The sequence below is a fragment of the Pogona vitticeps genome, chromosome 2, assembly GCF_051106095.1.
Source record: "Pogona vitticeps strain Pit_001003342236 chromosome 2, PviZW2.1, whole genome shotgun sequence".
NCBI lineage: Eukaryota > Metazoa > Chordata > Lepidosauria > Squamata > Agamidae > Pogona > Pogona vitticeps.
Window position 1 is genome coordinate 21,637,949 of NC_135784.1, and position 15,096 is coordinate 21,653,044.

The window sequence follows — 15,096 nt, forward strand, 5'->3', positions numbered from 1 at the left end:
CCTTTCTTTAAACCAAGTCATTTTTAACTCTTCAAAGAAAATGTTTCAACTGGTTCTGTGACCTTCCATTGCCCTCCCCAACATCTCTTTCTGGCCCATGAAGCTGCAATAATGTATCCATTTTAGAACAGTCTTGCTACCCTGTTTCCCCAAAAATAAGACCTAACCTGAAAATAACCCCTAGTATGATTTTTCAGGATGTTTGTAATATAAGCCCTATCTCTCAAAATAAACCCCAGTTAAGTGAAACCCCGCCCTCCACCATTGTGCAGCAGCCAGAAGAAGATGCCATGGCTGTATATGAATAAATGTAGATTGTTGTACATGAAAAAAGTAAAACATCCACTAAAAATAAGGTCTAATGCATTTTTTTTTGGAGTAAAAATTTATATAAGACTTTGTCTTCTTTTTAGGGAAACACGGTAGTAAGCCTGTTTGTAACTAAGTCACAATCTGTTGCTTTTTTGAAAGGCCTTTTAAAAGGATTAATATTTCAGTTCTTTAGTTTGGATTCTTTCCGAATTAAAAAAAACTAGGTATGACTAATCCTTCTCTTTCAAGATAAGCAAGATTGGTTATCTCAATTAATTTGATCTGCTTTAAATAGGGGGACATTTAAACGTGCTTGTTTCTTCATGGGGAGGAACAGTTCTATATTTTTAAAAAATCCTAGCTTGAAAACTCTTGGCCTTAACCTTCCCAAATACAGCAGAGGGCAAGAGCAGAGTGTCTACTACATCTGTGACAAAACTGGTGCTGATCCAAAGTCCAATTTCAAACTCACAGCTTTTTGTTTGGGCTGCCCCCATTTTGAGCTTTGCCTTGTAGAATGTTGATGAGTTTTGCTGCACAAGAACATCACTGCACTCTCATGCAGCGATAACGAGGGGGGAAAACCCAGGATTCAGTGCCTACTCAAAGAGGTTCGGCATCACAATCAGAACCTGAAGAAGCCAAAATACGCACCACGGATGGTAGGATGCAATTTTGCCATCAAGAGCTTTGAGGTGGCAGCAACAGGTGTCATTTTAAACATCTCCAACATACACAGGGAGAAACAAAGGCAGGCATCCATCATGTTTATTTTTAAATTAATATTTCTAACTTTAAAAAAATATTATCTGCAATTGCCTCCTGTACAAAGAGAGGGGGGGGAAGTCAACTCAATATTGTATCTGATGAAGAAAGTTCATGCTGCAAAAAAGGATGTCTCTCTCTAAAGCATTAGAAGCCTCTTTCTTATTTTTGATCAACACTTTTATGCTACCGTGACAATAAAGAGGGTTGGGAGCACAGAAATTGTTCCACAATTGCCAAAGCTCCCAAAGAAAAAACAGTGACAAGGAGAAAATGCATGTATACAGAACAGGTTTACTCATAAATGGTGCTTTCACATCATCGGGTGTTTAGGATCATAGCCGAAACTAGCACATTTGAGTACAAGTTAAGTGGGAATTAATGCAGCAAAATAGGCACTGACTCTATCAATATCCTCCATGTATCCTCTGATGCTTCTTTTTTTATCTTCTCTCTCCCAGGAACTGTTTTGATGTAGCAAATGAAGCCTGAACTCTCTTTCTCTAGAGGTGAAAATGTTGAAACTGAAGCTGTCCTGCTTTGGGCACATTGTGAGAAAGCATGATTCTCTGGAGAAGACAATAATGCTGGGAAAGGTTGAAGGCAGCAGGAAAAGAGGAAGGCCAAATACGAGATGGATTGACTCTCTAAAGCATGGGTTCCCAAACTCATGGCGCCGTGGCTAAACTGTAGCATTGCAGCATAAACTCTCCTCACAGTCAGCGTTCGATACCAACAGATTTAACAGCCAGCTCGAGGTTGACTCAGCCTTCCCTCCTTCCAAGGTCAATGAAATGAGTACCCAGCTCCCCGGGGGTGGCAATGCATAAAATTAATTTAAATATTATGTGTAATTTGACAGCCTGTAAAATTAATTTAAGACTCGTAAACCACCCAGAGAGTGCTTGAAGCACTAGGGAGTGGGATATAAAACAGCTCACTTTGCTATGGTTTGTGACCATATGGTTTGTAAGGGGGTCACAAAGTGTTTTTTTGGGGTGGTGGTGTTTGCCACAGTTATGTTAGATGGCAGTCCTGGACAAAGCCTTACCAGAGGTGACCAAACGGGTGGGACTGTGTTGTGGCTTGAGAGAGAGACCGAGCTACCCACGAGGGGAGGAGCTGGCTGGTGGGCTCCCCTTTTTCTGCAAATATGTCACAGGTTACTCAACTATTATAAAAGAGGGCCGCAACTCAAAAAAAGTTGGGAACCACAACCCTAAGGAAACCACACCCTTGGGTTTACAAGAGTCCTGGAGGAAAGTCTGGAGAGATCACTCACTTATAGGGTCACTAGAAGTCTGAGGCAATTTGGTGGCACATGACAACAACGATAAAGATCTTCCTCAAAAAGCTTCTTGGACACTCTGGCTATTTGCACACTTTCTCTCTATGGCTACAATTTCTCCACAACGTTTTCTGAGGAATCTGCCAGACATCTGCTCCGAAGGAAGCATTTCCTGCACTGGGAAGATCTGTATGGGTTTCCCCCCCCCTCCGATATATAACGGTCCAGATATTCCTTCTGCCTTAATCTTTACCCACATTCTGGGCATTCTCGGCATTGTGAGTCCTCCGGTGCTTCTTGACCTGCTGACTACTGCAAAAACCTTTCCCGCATTCAGGACATTTGTAGGGTTTTTCTCCGCTATGCGTTTTCTCGTGGCTCTTCCAGTAATCTCTGCGGGTGAAGCATTCCCCACACTGAGAACACTCGTACGGTTTCTCTCCCGTGTGAATTCTTTGGTGAATCTTCAAATATCCCGCCTGATTGAAGAACTTCCCACAATAGGAGCATTCAAAGGGTTTCTCTCCAGTATGAATCCTCTCGTGGTTCTTTAGATATTCGCTCCGACTGAAGCTTCTGTCACACGACTGACATTTGTACGGCCTCTCTCCAGTATGAACGATCCGATGGCTCTTGAGGTGTTCGTTCCGGCTGAAGCTTTTCCCACAATCGGGACACTTGTATGGATTCTCCTCCATGTGAATTCTCTGATGGGTCTTTAGATATGATTTCTGACTGAAGCACTTCTCACACTGAGAACATTTATAGGCTTTTCCCTCTGTGTGTGCTCTCTGATGAATCTTCAAGTAGCCTCTCTGAGTGAAGCATTTGCCGCAATGAAAACATTTGTATGGCTTCTCTCCACTATGACCTCCTTTTGATCTAGTTGTTCCTTCTTTAAAACTGGTGTTCGATGTATTGTCTCCCGTCACAGTCCTCTGCTGTCCATCCAAATGTGAATTCAGTATGATGGAAACTGTGGCATCGTCTCTGATCTCACGGCATTCATCTTCTTTCTTTATCACCTGCTTTCCCAGTACCTCTTGGGAGCTACATCTCCCCTTGTTTATCTCAGTGGTTTCTGTCACATTTACTTGGCTTATCTGTGGGGCTGCCCTCCGTGTACCCTTCAGCTCATTCTCTTCACAGTGAGAATCCTCCATATTGACCAGACCTCCTTTCTCATCACCTACCGGGGGGGGGGGGGAGAGAGAGAGAGAGAGATCATTAGGTCAAAGGAAAAGAAAAACTGAAAAATAAAGAAGACAAAAACATTGTGGTACCTTAATGACTAATTACTATCTTTTAATTTGAGCTTTCGTGGACATTTCCTCAGAAAAATGCTGTCTGTATGCTAAGGATATGTTAAATAAAAGGCTCTTAACTGAATTGGCCAGGACTATTTATTTATTTATTTATTTATTTATTTATTTATTTATTTATTTATTTATTTATTTATTTATTTATTTAGATTTCTACCCTGCCCATCTAGTCCAAAGGCCTACTCTAATTCCTAAGACGTTCTTCTTTCTGCTTCATCTATCCTTCTGTCTGCCCCTGTCATAAAAACCCTTCTTTTATATGGAGTTGTTGTTAAAATTACAAAACACGGAAGCCTGGCTATAACTGGAGTGGGGCTATTAAAGCTTTGCACCAAAATTAGGAGCATGCCAACATGGAAAGCTTTATAAAATAAATAGCAACACCTTCAGGCCCTTTTATTATTATTTGCTTCCTTTCATTTTCTTTTGTAAACGTTTGCTTTGTTTTGTGAGGGGAACCCACATTTATCTCTTCCTTTCGGGGGACGGGCTTAATGTCCATGCCTCGGGATGAGAGGCCCCAGATGCCCAAACTGCTAATTTTACTCTGCACCAAGGATAATAGCAGGCACCTTTTAGATAAATTCGGTTTTAAATCCTGATTGATGATAAAAGTGCTAGAAAGTTTTTTTTAATGGGAAAATCTAGTTCTGCCTTCTGCAAACTTGAAAATCTCTCTGTAGTATGCTGAATCATCCAAAAAATAAGAGGAATGGAGGCATCAGTGTTGTAGTAACTCTATCAAACATTTCTTAATATAGAAAAAATAAAATATATTTTAGGAAATGCTTTCCTGTCGGGATCTGCAAGATGAGGGGAAGTAGGGGTCTTGCAGATGAAGCCAGTCTCGGGATCTGCAGATGAAACCTCCCTCCCCTCTTGACCAGCAAGGAGAAAGGAGACGAGCGCTCAGGGGTATGTTTCAGGGCGGGATCCGGATGAACAAGGACAGCTTACCTTCAGGCATCTGTCCAGAGGAATCTCTTTCTCCTTTTCCGCGCCCCCTTTTTTATTGTACTCTACTACCTTTGCACTAGTTAATCAATACAGAGGTAACTAATTTCTTGAATACACAACAGAATAACCAGAGTTAGAGACAGCTAATTTCCTTGAATACACAGGCATCAGTAAACAGAGTGGTTGGTAAACAGACAGGCTGGTAAACAGACAGTTAATAGTAAACAGACACAGCTAACTTCAAATACACATACAATGTAAACATTCCTAAGGTAGACACTTTACCTACATTATCCAGAGACAATAGACAGCAGGTTAATGATCATCCTTACTGGAAACTAGTGACTTGCAGTTTTAGCATGAGGCCTGCCATTGTCATAGATATACATTTGCTACTGCCCCAGACATATACATTGTAACATCATAACAGCATAAATTTTCCCCACATCCCAACCGTTTTTTATTTATTTTGTTGAAGACAATGGCTGTTGTAAAACACCTGGAAATTCTGAGTCCAAGGATTTCTGGTATGATGGCATGAAGTCAGGTTCATCTTCAGCAGAGGGCGGAATAGCATGTTTCAGGCCACTGGGAATAAGGGAAGCAATCAAATAGCCAACCCTGCTTCCTTGTTGCACTGAGAGGCAAAACTCATTCTTTACAACTTTAAAACATTGTTCTGATGGAATGAAACCTGGAATCTAGCAAGAGAATTAGATGGCATATTCTGATGACATCAACATTACAGTGTAGATTAAAGAAAACACAATATTGGATAACTAACATTACAATTACAATAATGTTTGCATAACAAGTACATAACCAGGTTCAGGAAAAGAAAACATTGATCACTAATTAATCAGATATATAAGCACAACATACTGCTAAGAGGCAAAAGCAAAAAAATTTAAGGTATACAGATTTTTTGCATAGAAATATGTGACACAGACAACTTCCCCACTGAAGACACACACACCATGAATTTCTTGTATGACACTTGACTGGAGAGATACATATAGAGCTTGGCAAAAGAACAGCAACTTATTTTGAGGGATGAGTAGTAAAAAATGGTGCTTGTATACATCTGCCTGGCTCTGGGGCAAAGTTCTTAAACTGTAGAACTGACTGAATTAAAAAGTTGCCTGCTAGTGCCCTTAAATTTCCCCTGGACTGAAAATGCGTTTCTACAAGCATGTCAGATGGATTAGCATCACAGTGTACAAAATTGCCTACTGTGGGGCCTATTTGTAGGGAATAATATGCTTCTCTGTCTCAGGGATAAACAGACAAAGTTTTCATATTACCTTTAGAAAATAATTGTCAAGGAAAACTGTGGCATGTAAAAGAATAAACATACAGTGTCTACAACAAAATTAAATTCAGCATTAGAGAAAAGCTCAAAGGCTAAAACTGCAGTTAATTTTGAGTATAAAACTAAGAATTGCTTCTCTAAAATTCAATACTTTAAGATCTGGCTAACAGATGAAACACATGTCATGCACTTTTATCCTGCAGAAAGAAAAACAAACATTTTTGACAATTTACAGCATTTGCAACAAACATTTTCTCAGGGATGTGACACTGTTACTCCTGGAAGGCAGAGACAGGAATGCAGGCTTGTATAAAGTCCCATATGCTCACAGCAATGCAAGGTATGATAGGATTTGTAGTTCTAAGAACATGGAACCTAGAGTGTGCAGGACATCATTTGGATCCTTACAAGTGGCTTGAGTGTAAACAATGCTTTCTCCAGATTGGAAGGTGATGGGGGAAAACTTTCTAGTTCGCCTCCTCCCACCCCAATATGCAGTATTAGTCTCTCTACTGGCCAGGTGGGAGGCATTCTTTGATGATCTGTATAACTGCCATGTCCGGCTGAGTAGGATATTTCATTCAAACAGGATTAGCACATGGAAAAAGCAGTTCAAAACAAGCTTCATGTTGGTGTGTAACAGTTACCCCCCTTAGATTCTCTTCTTCCTCCCCTTCCTTATATGATGCATCTAATGCTTGTAAAGCTGCTTTTGTCCCCAGGCCATGATATCAAAGAAATCTGGGCCTGGGTCCCAATTCGCTGGGACGTAATGCAACTTTGGCTGAACCGGCGGAGTCACTGAGGTAGCTGCTTCTTCTTTCAGACCAGCAAGGAAGGGAGTCAGGCATGCAGTTTGATTTGCTGATTGGAATGCGTTTATAGCTACTTCTGCTGCTTGAGTTAGAGCTGTTGTCGTGAAGCCTTGCTGAACAGCAGTAGCAAATGCAGCTCCTCCCATGAACATTAGAGGACCATCAGGTGATGCACCAGCATTAATTTCCACTTGCTTAGGGCAAATGAGTCCTTCTGCTGGTGGAAAAAAATCTTTTATCAAGGCCTTGCAGTCGTTAAACCATGGGGCAGATAAAGAGTCCATCCCATTGTCCTGGTTACTGCTTTGCAGTTTGTGGATGCCTTGAGCTGGGAACAATTCACAACTAGCAGAAACAGCTGGCACATCTCTCTGTGTTTCTGCTGCTCCCTCAATGACAGGAGGGGCAGAAATGACACCAGTTTCTGCACAAGCACCTGTTGTATTCATTGAAGGATGGTTATCAATCTCAGTTGCTTGAGGTGGCAGTGCTTTTTCCTGGGTTTCCCAGGAGGTGTTCTCATGCTGCTCCAGGCAAGCCAAAGAGGCTGAAGGGAGCGGAGGCAGAATTTGAGGGAGTTGTTTAATCAGATTAGCCTCGAATTCTGGATCGAAAAAGATGTTACGTGTGTCTTGGAGGCAAGTACACACTACAAATTGTTCCTGAAGATTTGATAAAGAAGTTCCCATGTTGCTAAACGTGTAGATGTCTTACTCGACAAATTCCACTCACCCGAGGGATCCTTGCGGATGATTGACGCGTCTTGGGGCCTGTGCCAGGCGAGATGAGTGTGAATTGTCGAAAGTTGACCTCAGTCCTACTCATCGGGATCCAGAGGATGCGTGCGCGCGCTGTAGCCCTTCCATACCGGGCGTGATGAGTAGGATGATAGGTGAATTACCTCAGAGAGGGCACCATTTTGTCGGGATCTGCAAGATGAGGGGAAGTAGGGGTCTTGCAGATGAAGCCAGTCTCGGGATCTGCAGATGAAACCTCCCTCCCCTCTTGACCAGCAAGGAGAAAGGAGACGAGCGCTCAGGGGTATGTTTCAGGGCGGGATCCGGATGAACAAGGACAGCTTACCCTCAGGCATCTGTCCAGAGGAATCTCTTTCTCCTTTTCCGCGCCCCCTTTTTTATTGTACTCTACTACCTTTGCACTAGTTAATCAATACAGAGGTAACTAATTTCTTGAATACACAACAGAATAACCAGAGTTAGAGACAGCTAATTTCCTTGAATACACAGGCATCAGTAAACAGAGTGGTTGGTAAACAGACAGGCTGGTAAACAGACAGTTAATAGTAAACAGACACAGCTAACTTCAAATACACATACAATGTAAACATTCCTAAGGTAGACACTTTACCTACATTATCCAGAGACAATAGACAGCAGGTTAATGATCATCCTTACTGGAAACTAGTGACTTGCAGTTTTAGCATGAGGCCTGCCATTGTCATAGATATACATTTGCTACTGCCCCAGACATATACATTGTAACATCATAACAGCATAAATTTTCCCCACACTTTCCAATACTAGAGTGGAAGATGGAGCAATATTAAATATAGACTGAGATAATCCTGTATTAAAAATGTAGTTATTATTGTCTATTAAATTGTTGATATATATTCTTTGATGCGTTTTTATAAGGCTGTATGTTCTCTGTTGCTTTTTAAAAATTAACCCATGCCCTGGGACTGTGCAGCTTGCCCAAGGCTACACAGGCGGGCTCTTCTCGCAAGAGGCATAGTGGGGAATCGAACTCTCAACCTCTACTTAAACCATTGAGCCACACAGTCCTATTATATTTTACTGCCCAGCTTACGGTAAAAACTTAACTGGTCGAAATGGCGACAGATCAGTTGAGTCAATGCCAGATCAGGTGATGCTGTGCGAAATCTGAACCCTTCTCAGCCTAGGGGGCACTGGAAAATACTTAAGTCAAGCCCATCCTGGCGTCCTCTTGTGCTGGTATTATCTCTTGGGGTGGCGAAACAGGTCTAGTGTAACAGCTCTTCCTTAACCCTTCGCCCACCCTTTTCTTTGGCTCTGCTATCAGCAGACAGATCTTCACCAGCAGAGCAGTTCTGTGGCAGATCATTCTGTTGGCAGATCTTTTAAGATCTTACTGGTGTACATAGGTTGTGTCAGCAGAAGGGCACTTCTGCCACCAGATCATAGCATGGTAGAAGGACCTATAAGGCCATGGAATCCAACTCCCTCCTCAAGGTACGAATCCAAATCAAAGAAGATCTGACAGGATGGCTATCTAAAAGATGCCTCTCTGCCTGACCCTTACAGCCAGACCATTTTAGGATTGCACTTTTTGATGGGCTTGGAAGAACAATGCGATAAATTAAAATTTTAAATGATTTTATTCTGTCGTTTGTGTGTATGCTGTGCAATGCAGTGTGTTGCATGTGCTTGCTCTTTGTAACTGCAATTTTTCCCCTCCTCCTCCTCCTCTTGGCTGGATGGCTGCAACTGGGATTTGGTTGTCAGATAAACTCATCACGTTGATTAATATAATGAAATAAATGTTCAAGATTGCAACTATACATATACCACCAGTGTGAGTTTCAGCAGCAAATCGCCACCAGTTAAGAAGGCACTGTTTTTTTCTGACTGCAGGCCATGTGGTGGGAAAAAAATCAGTGCCAGCGTCTTAACTCGTGGCAATTTCTCACTAACATTTACATTGGGGGGCATAACTAAAAGTTTCCTGGCCAGAATATTTATGTACAGTGGACCCCCTTATCCTTAGGATGAGTATCTGCTGATTCACTTGTCTATAGTCTGAAAATATTAAAAATATTAAAAGAGAAATTCCCAGAAATATATTTTATTATTTATTTTATTTATTTATATATATTTCTAATGATGAAGTTACCAGAACTGGTCACTAGAAGGAGCCAGTCTGCGTTTTTCAGCATCCGTGGGGCAGCTTGGAACCAATTCCCCCATGGATATGAGGGTCCCACTGTGGTTTCCCCCCCTTATAGAAAAAAAAGTTACGTTGGTTATCTTTCAGGAAAAGCAGCTCTTACAAAAGTTTATCCAAACACTTAGGACAACACATCATTTCAGTTTAAAAGCAGCCGTAAGCAATAAGGTTGATGTAATTAAAAGCATCTACACTTTAGGTTTGACTTGCAGCTTGAGAATTGACTTACAGACCAGAAAAAGACCAAAATGGAACAAAAACGGCCTGTTACGGGATTAATCGGTTTTCAATGCACTGTAAGTCAATGGAGACTTGACTTACAGACTTTTTGACTTGAGAACCGCCTTCCAATATGGATTAAGTTCTCAAGTCAAGACCCCACTGTAGACTCTTTTATAAATTGGTGCGAGGGGCAAAATATACGAAGGGAATTTAATAGTCACGGGGCCATGCTGGAGTTATTTGACAGATGTTTACAAATCTTTACAGGATCTCTGTAGGATCAGCGTGACCAAGGTCCTCACCCAAGGAATCCACGCTACCGCCATCCTCCTGCAGGACTCGCCAAAGGATGGTCTCCTGGCCTGGCTGGGAAGGATTCTGCTTGACGATTTGTAGCGACACACCCGTTTCCCTGAGGGTCATCATTTCCTGCAAGCGGAAAGTGAAGACGGACACCCCTTCCATCAGACTTTGTCACCAAACAAAGAATATGAAGGCAAACCCCTGAACTAGGAATGTGCTACTTAGATATTTTGGACTCCAACTCCCCATTCCGGGAATTCCAGCTGTCAGAACCACACCTCCATTTTGTTCACCCGGAGAAAGGCCTATCTTGAAACTGCCAGCCTAGGTCCTACTTAGCTTCATGGGATCTGCGCCTTCCCCCAGGTGAGTGAAATGTGACTTCACATTCATCTGAAAACATGGAATCCCACATTGATTCCAAAGTTCAGTACAGTTCTCAGTCCTTGGATAAATATTCATGGAAGCAGTGGAACGTGTTGTTCCCACTTATCCTCATATTTACATTAAAAAATACCCCATATTTCAGAACACAGGTAGCAGCTTGCAACGTTCTGTTTCAGATACTCTCATTACAATATTATCTATGGTTTAGAAAGGTGGTGTTTCAAGACTTCCTGCTTTGGTAAGGGGTTGGGCTTGATGACCTCCGGGGTTCCCTCCAGCTCTTCAATTCTGTAGTTTCAAGCCATGAGAGTGGACCCTCTTTTCCTTCCGAGGACAGTATTATTCCATTTCACTGATGTTCTCAGGGGCCTCAAGTGATGAATAAATTGGGGAAAACCAAAAATCAAAGCATTCTTTTAGCTTCAAGCCCTCACTGCTAGTAAATTAAATTTGGTAAAGGGACTTTTCAAAATGGGAGGGGGGGACACTTCCCAGAAGGCCAAATTCAGCCAGATTCAGCCTGAGGATCTGCAGCCCCCCTTTAAACCTCCCCACAGCTGCTTGGGCAACACTGGGTTCAAATCTCCATTTGGCGAGCAGAGGGCAACATTTACCACAGACTATACTTGCTAGGACTGATGAGAACTGAAGTGCAAATAACATCTGGAAGGCCACAGTCGCCCACCCGTGATTAAAGGAACGGTCTGTACGCACACATTTTTGTTCAGACTTTATATGATGGAATACCAACTCTGAACAGAAAAATGCCCGTAAAGTTGGTTCCTTTTGATCAGGTTAGCAATTTCTAGAGGTCTTGGAGGCCACACATACTTTCCTTGGACATAGAAGTTCGACACCCTGTCCTCCAAACGTAATCCAAAATGTTTTTTCTCTTCTTTTTTAAAATTTTATTTCATTAAAAGAACATCAAACATAGACAATATAAACCTACCACCACAATAATATACAATGACATAATACACCAGTGCCACCTTCACCCTCAGGGCTAGTATTAATAATATTTTCAAATTTCATTCAATCCATTTCCTCTCTAAAAATTCATTGTTTCTTCCCTCGACGTATACCCCTTCCCTCTCCGAAAATACATATTCCAAAAATACATCCCATGTTCTCTTAAAATCATTTTAAAAATAAACCTCTTCTTATTTTCAAATCACATGTCCGTTTATCATTAACTGCCATTTCCCATAATTTTCTATACCATTCCTATAAATTAATTCAAATGTTTTTTTCTTAAAAGAATATGCTTTGTAACTGAAAAGGCTCCTTTGTGCCCTCTAGTGGTCTATAATATTTTTTAAGTTTAGTTTTTGTTTTCCATCTTGCTGTGGAGGGCACAGGGTCCCTATCACATACCTCTCTCTCATCACTTTGAACCATTCTTTCACCTTCAAGAGGAAGTGCTAAAACACTGCCGTTTTGCCCAGCTTCTTTAAAGACCTGTTCCTTCATTTCATTCAAATCCATTTCCAAGGAGTCGTCTCCCTCCACCTTTATCAGCCCCTGAAAGAGGAGGAAGAGAATTCCACTCATAATATGGATCAGAGAAGAATGAAGACGAGTGAGACACACATAATAATTGAGATGATGTTTGGCACCAAATAAGTAAGTTACTGGTTCTCATAAAGCTATTTTGAGGCCGGTTAACTGTAAACAAAGGGTAGGAGTCACACTTTTACTTCATCATAATGCATTGGCTTAGCTGGTGGCTATTTAGAAATAACTATGACTGATAATGTTTCATACTTACTAACTGATAATGCACTCAATATGCCAGGAAGTTTGGAAAACTAAGCAGTGGCCAGAGGATTGGAAAAGATCAGTTTACATCCCAATCCCAAAGAAGGGACGTGCCAAAGAATGCTCCAACTACCGTACAATTGCACTCATTTCACACGCTAGCAAGGTTATCCTCAAAATCCTTCAAGGTAGGCTTCAGCAGTATGTGGACCGAGAACTCCCAGAAGTACAAGCTGGATTTCAAAGGGGCAGAGGAACGAGAGACCAAATTGCCAACATGTGCTGGATTATGGAGAAAGCCAGAGAGTTCCAGAAAAACATATACTTCTGCTTCATTGACTACGCAAAAGAAAAAAAAATGAAAATTCAGACCCAACAGCTGCCTCAAAAGCTAGCTAGCAACTTCTAATAGAAAAAGTGCTGGTGGTTTAAACAATCTCATCCACGTTCTGCACTCTCTCAGAGAGGGGGAATTCAATCTCAAAAACCTCACCTGCCACTTTGCTCTCTCAGCCCCTTCCTGGCTCACGAGGAAGTCCTCCGCCAGGGCCACGGCCTGGGAACACGTGTCGGGCCCTCCTGCTCGGATCCAGCCCTGGAGGTCCGGGGGAAGGCTGGCCAGGAACTGCTCCAGGATCAGCAGCTCCAGGATCTGCTCCTTGCTGCGTCTCTCTGGCCTCAGCCACCGGTGGCAAAGCTCCTGGAGGTGGTGGTGGAGGCTTCGAGGGTCTCCAACCTCCTGGCAGGAGAAGTCCCTGAAGTGCTGGCGCTGCTTCTCCATCCGCAGGGCATCCTTTTGCAAGATGGCGGCCTTCACTTTCCCATAATCCTCTTTGTCTTGGGCTTCCAGGCTCTGAAAAGCCTCTTCCACTATGCCACTGAGCGCCGGCATGAGCCGGGCTGGCCACTCTTCCTTTGGCCACCGGCAGGCCGTGGCTACTTGCTCAAAGGAGGCCAGGAAGGCCCTGGTATCCTCCCAGGGGTCCCTCAATGATATGACTGGGGGGTCCCATTTCGTGTGAGTAGGCTGCAGGGTCCTCAGGAACTCCTGCCACTGGGCTTCCCAGCGCTCTTGCATCCCCTGAACTGGTTCCCATTTCCCCTCTCCTGATGGACCCCATCCTGGCTGCTTTCTCGTATCTTCCGGCTGAACCCCACTAGCGACGTCTCTCGTTTCTTCTTCCTGTTCTGGGCGTGCAGGCGCTTCCTCTTTCATCGCTTCCTCTCTCCTCAGTCCACGTCTCCCGTCTAGAATTCAAGGGCCAATAATGGTCCTTCGGTTTTCCAGAGAAAACTCTCAATTCTTAACCTTCTGAAATCTTGCTAGAAAAACAGAGTCTGAAAGGATCAAATCCTGCCTTCCTCTCCCTTTGCTTTCTTGTTTCTCCGTGCAGTGAAGCAGTCTGCTGAGTGACCACAGGCAGATCAAGGCATTCCCTGGAACCTTTTTTCCTGAGGAAAAAACATAATTTCTCTCTGAATGACAGGCATGTAAGACAACCTCATACTTTGCAGCTACCCTTATCCAAAGTCAGAATAGCCATAAACAGAATATCGAGCCTCCTCTGGGTGGGTGGAGGAAGTGAGGAAATGAAAGATGAAGAAAATATATAGTGATCAAGAACACTGGAATCATGAAGAAAGTCTCTAAAGGGATCCCTACCCCCCCCCCCAGAGATAGAGAAGGGAGACGTAGCCTGAGACAACCCCCTTACAATGAACTAGTCTCTAGTGGTTGGATTTGCTACAAAGCAACTAGCTTTAAAAAGGAATTAAAGGTTTTAAAGGGGGGACCAAGGAAGCAGCTGTGATAGTCTGAGGGAGTGGAAAGCAATCACAAAGACCCAAGTGGCATCTTTACAAAATGGGGTGCAATTCCCCTCAAAAAGGATGCCAGATAAAAGCTGCTAATCTTTTAAGGTAGAGGGCCCCCGGCCTCTTTGTAGGGCAACTGTGCAAAAGCGGGCATGCACGAAAACAAAGTTAGAGCTACGACTAGAATATGTTCAACCCACCGATTCCGGGTTCAGGACCCTCGTGGGCAACCAGCCCCATCTGGATCCGGGACCTCCTTCCCTTTCACAAGACCCCTTTTTCATAGTTTTCTATGAAGGATGGAATGAGATCCGGTGCCCAGGAATTACCCCAGATCGGAGGTCGGGAGAGGATGGGGGGGGGGGGGTCAGGAGAGGGCGGTGGCTACTTGGGGCACCTCTGCGGCCCCCCTTTTTTGCAAGGGGGAAACTGAGGCCCAGAGGCTCACCCCCGGCCCGCCCTCTGCACAGGATGGCAGCCCCGCCAGCCCGCCCTGCTCCGGCCGCTGCGACATCCCAGCGCCACAACAGAGCTCCCAAACCAGCCCCTACCGTAAGCGTCGAGGAGGCCGGTGGGGGATCGCGGCTGGCCGCTTCCTCTGCTCCCGGGAGGGGGAGGATGCTCACGGCTCGATCCGGGGGAAGGGAGGGATGACGAGCCAGGCTGGATCCTTGAATCTTGGGGCGAACTCTCCCTGTTGGACGGCGGGCTGGAAGGAGGACGGGGAGGGAGAATCAGCTGCCCTTCTCCTTCCTGCTGCTGCTCCTCCTCTTCTTCTTATTCCTCCTTGGGAGGCGGAGATGCGTGTTCGGAGCCTGGCAGAAAGGGGGCGCTCGTGCTACATCTTCCATTCACAGAAAAATTCCAGGCTGAGTCCCGGGCTCTCAA

At 43.7% G+C, this 15,096-nt stretch overlaps 1 protein-coding gene across 1 annotated transcript; it reads right to left on the reverse strand.

Annotated features, from left to right (window-relative positions):
• Nucleotides 1–1,062: 1,062 nt before the first annotated feature.
• On the reverse strand, nt 1,063–15,006 carry LOC110091331 (uncharacterized). The gene is made up of 5 exons (XM_072988481.2): nt 14,760–15,006; nt 12,887–13,845; nt 12,010–12,156; nt 10,245–10,371; nt 1,063–3,554 (listed from the first exon to the last, which is right to left on the reverse strand). Exons 2-5 carry the CDS (start codon nt 13,607–13,609, stop codon nt 2,608–2,610), a joined length of 1,944 nt encoding a protein of 647 aa, XP_072844582.2. The 5' UTR covers nt 13,610–13,845; nt 14,760–15,006; the 3' UTR covers nt 1,063–2,607.
• Between the last annotated feature and the right edge of the window lie 90 nt (nt 15,007–15,096).

What these genes read in the sequence shown, in the direction of transcription:
- LOC110091331 (XM_072988481.2), bottom strand. Translation starts at nt 13,609, where the DNA reads ATGAAAGAGGAAGCGCCTGCACGCCCAGAACAGGAAGAAGAAACGAGA. An exon ending in CTGAGAGAGCAAAGTGGCAG is followed by an intron (nt 12,157 to 12,886) that starts GTGAGGTTTTTG and finishes CTCCTCTTTCAG; the next exon opens with GGGCTGATAAAGGTGGAGGG. An exon ending in CGGTAGCGTGGATTCCTTGG is followed by an intron (nt 3,555 to 10,244) that starts GTGAGGACCTTG and finishes CCCCCCCGGTAG; the next exon opens with GTGATGAGAAAGGAGGTCTG.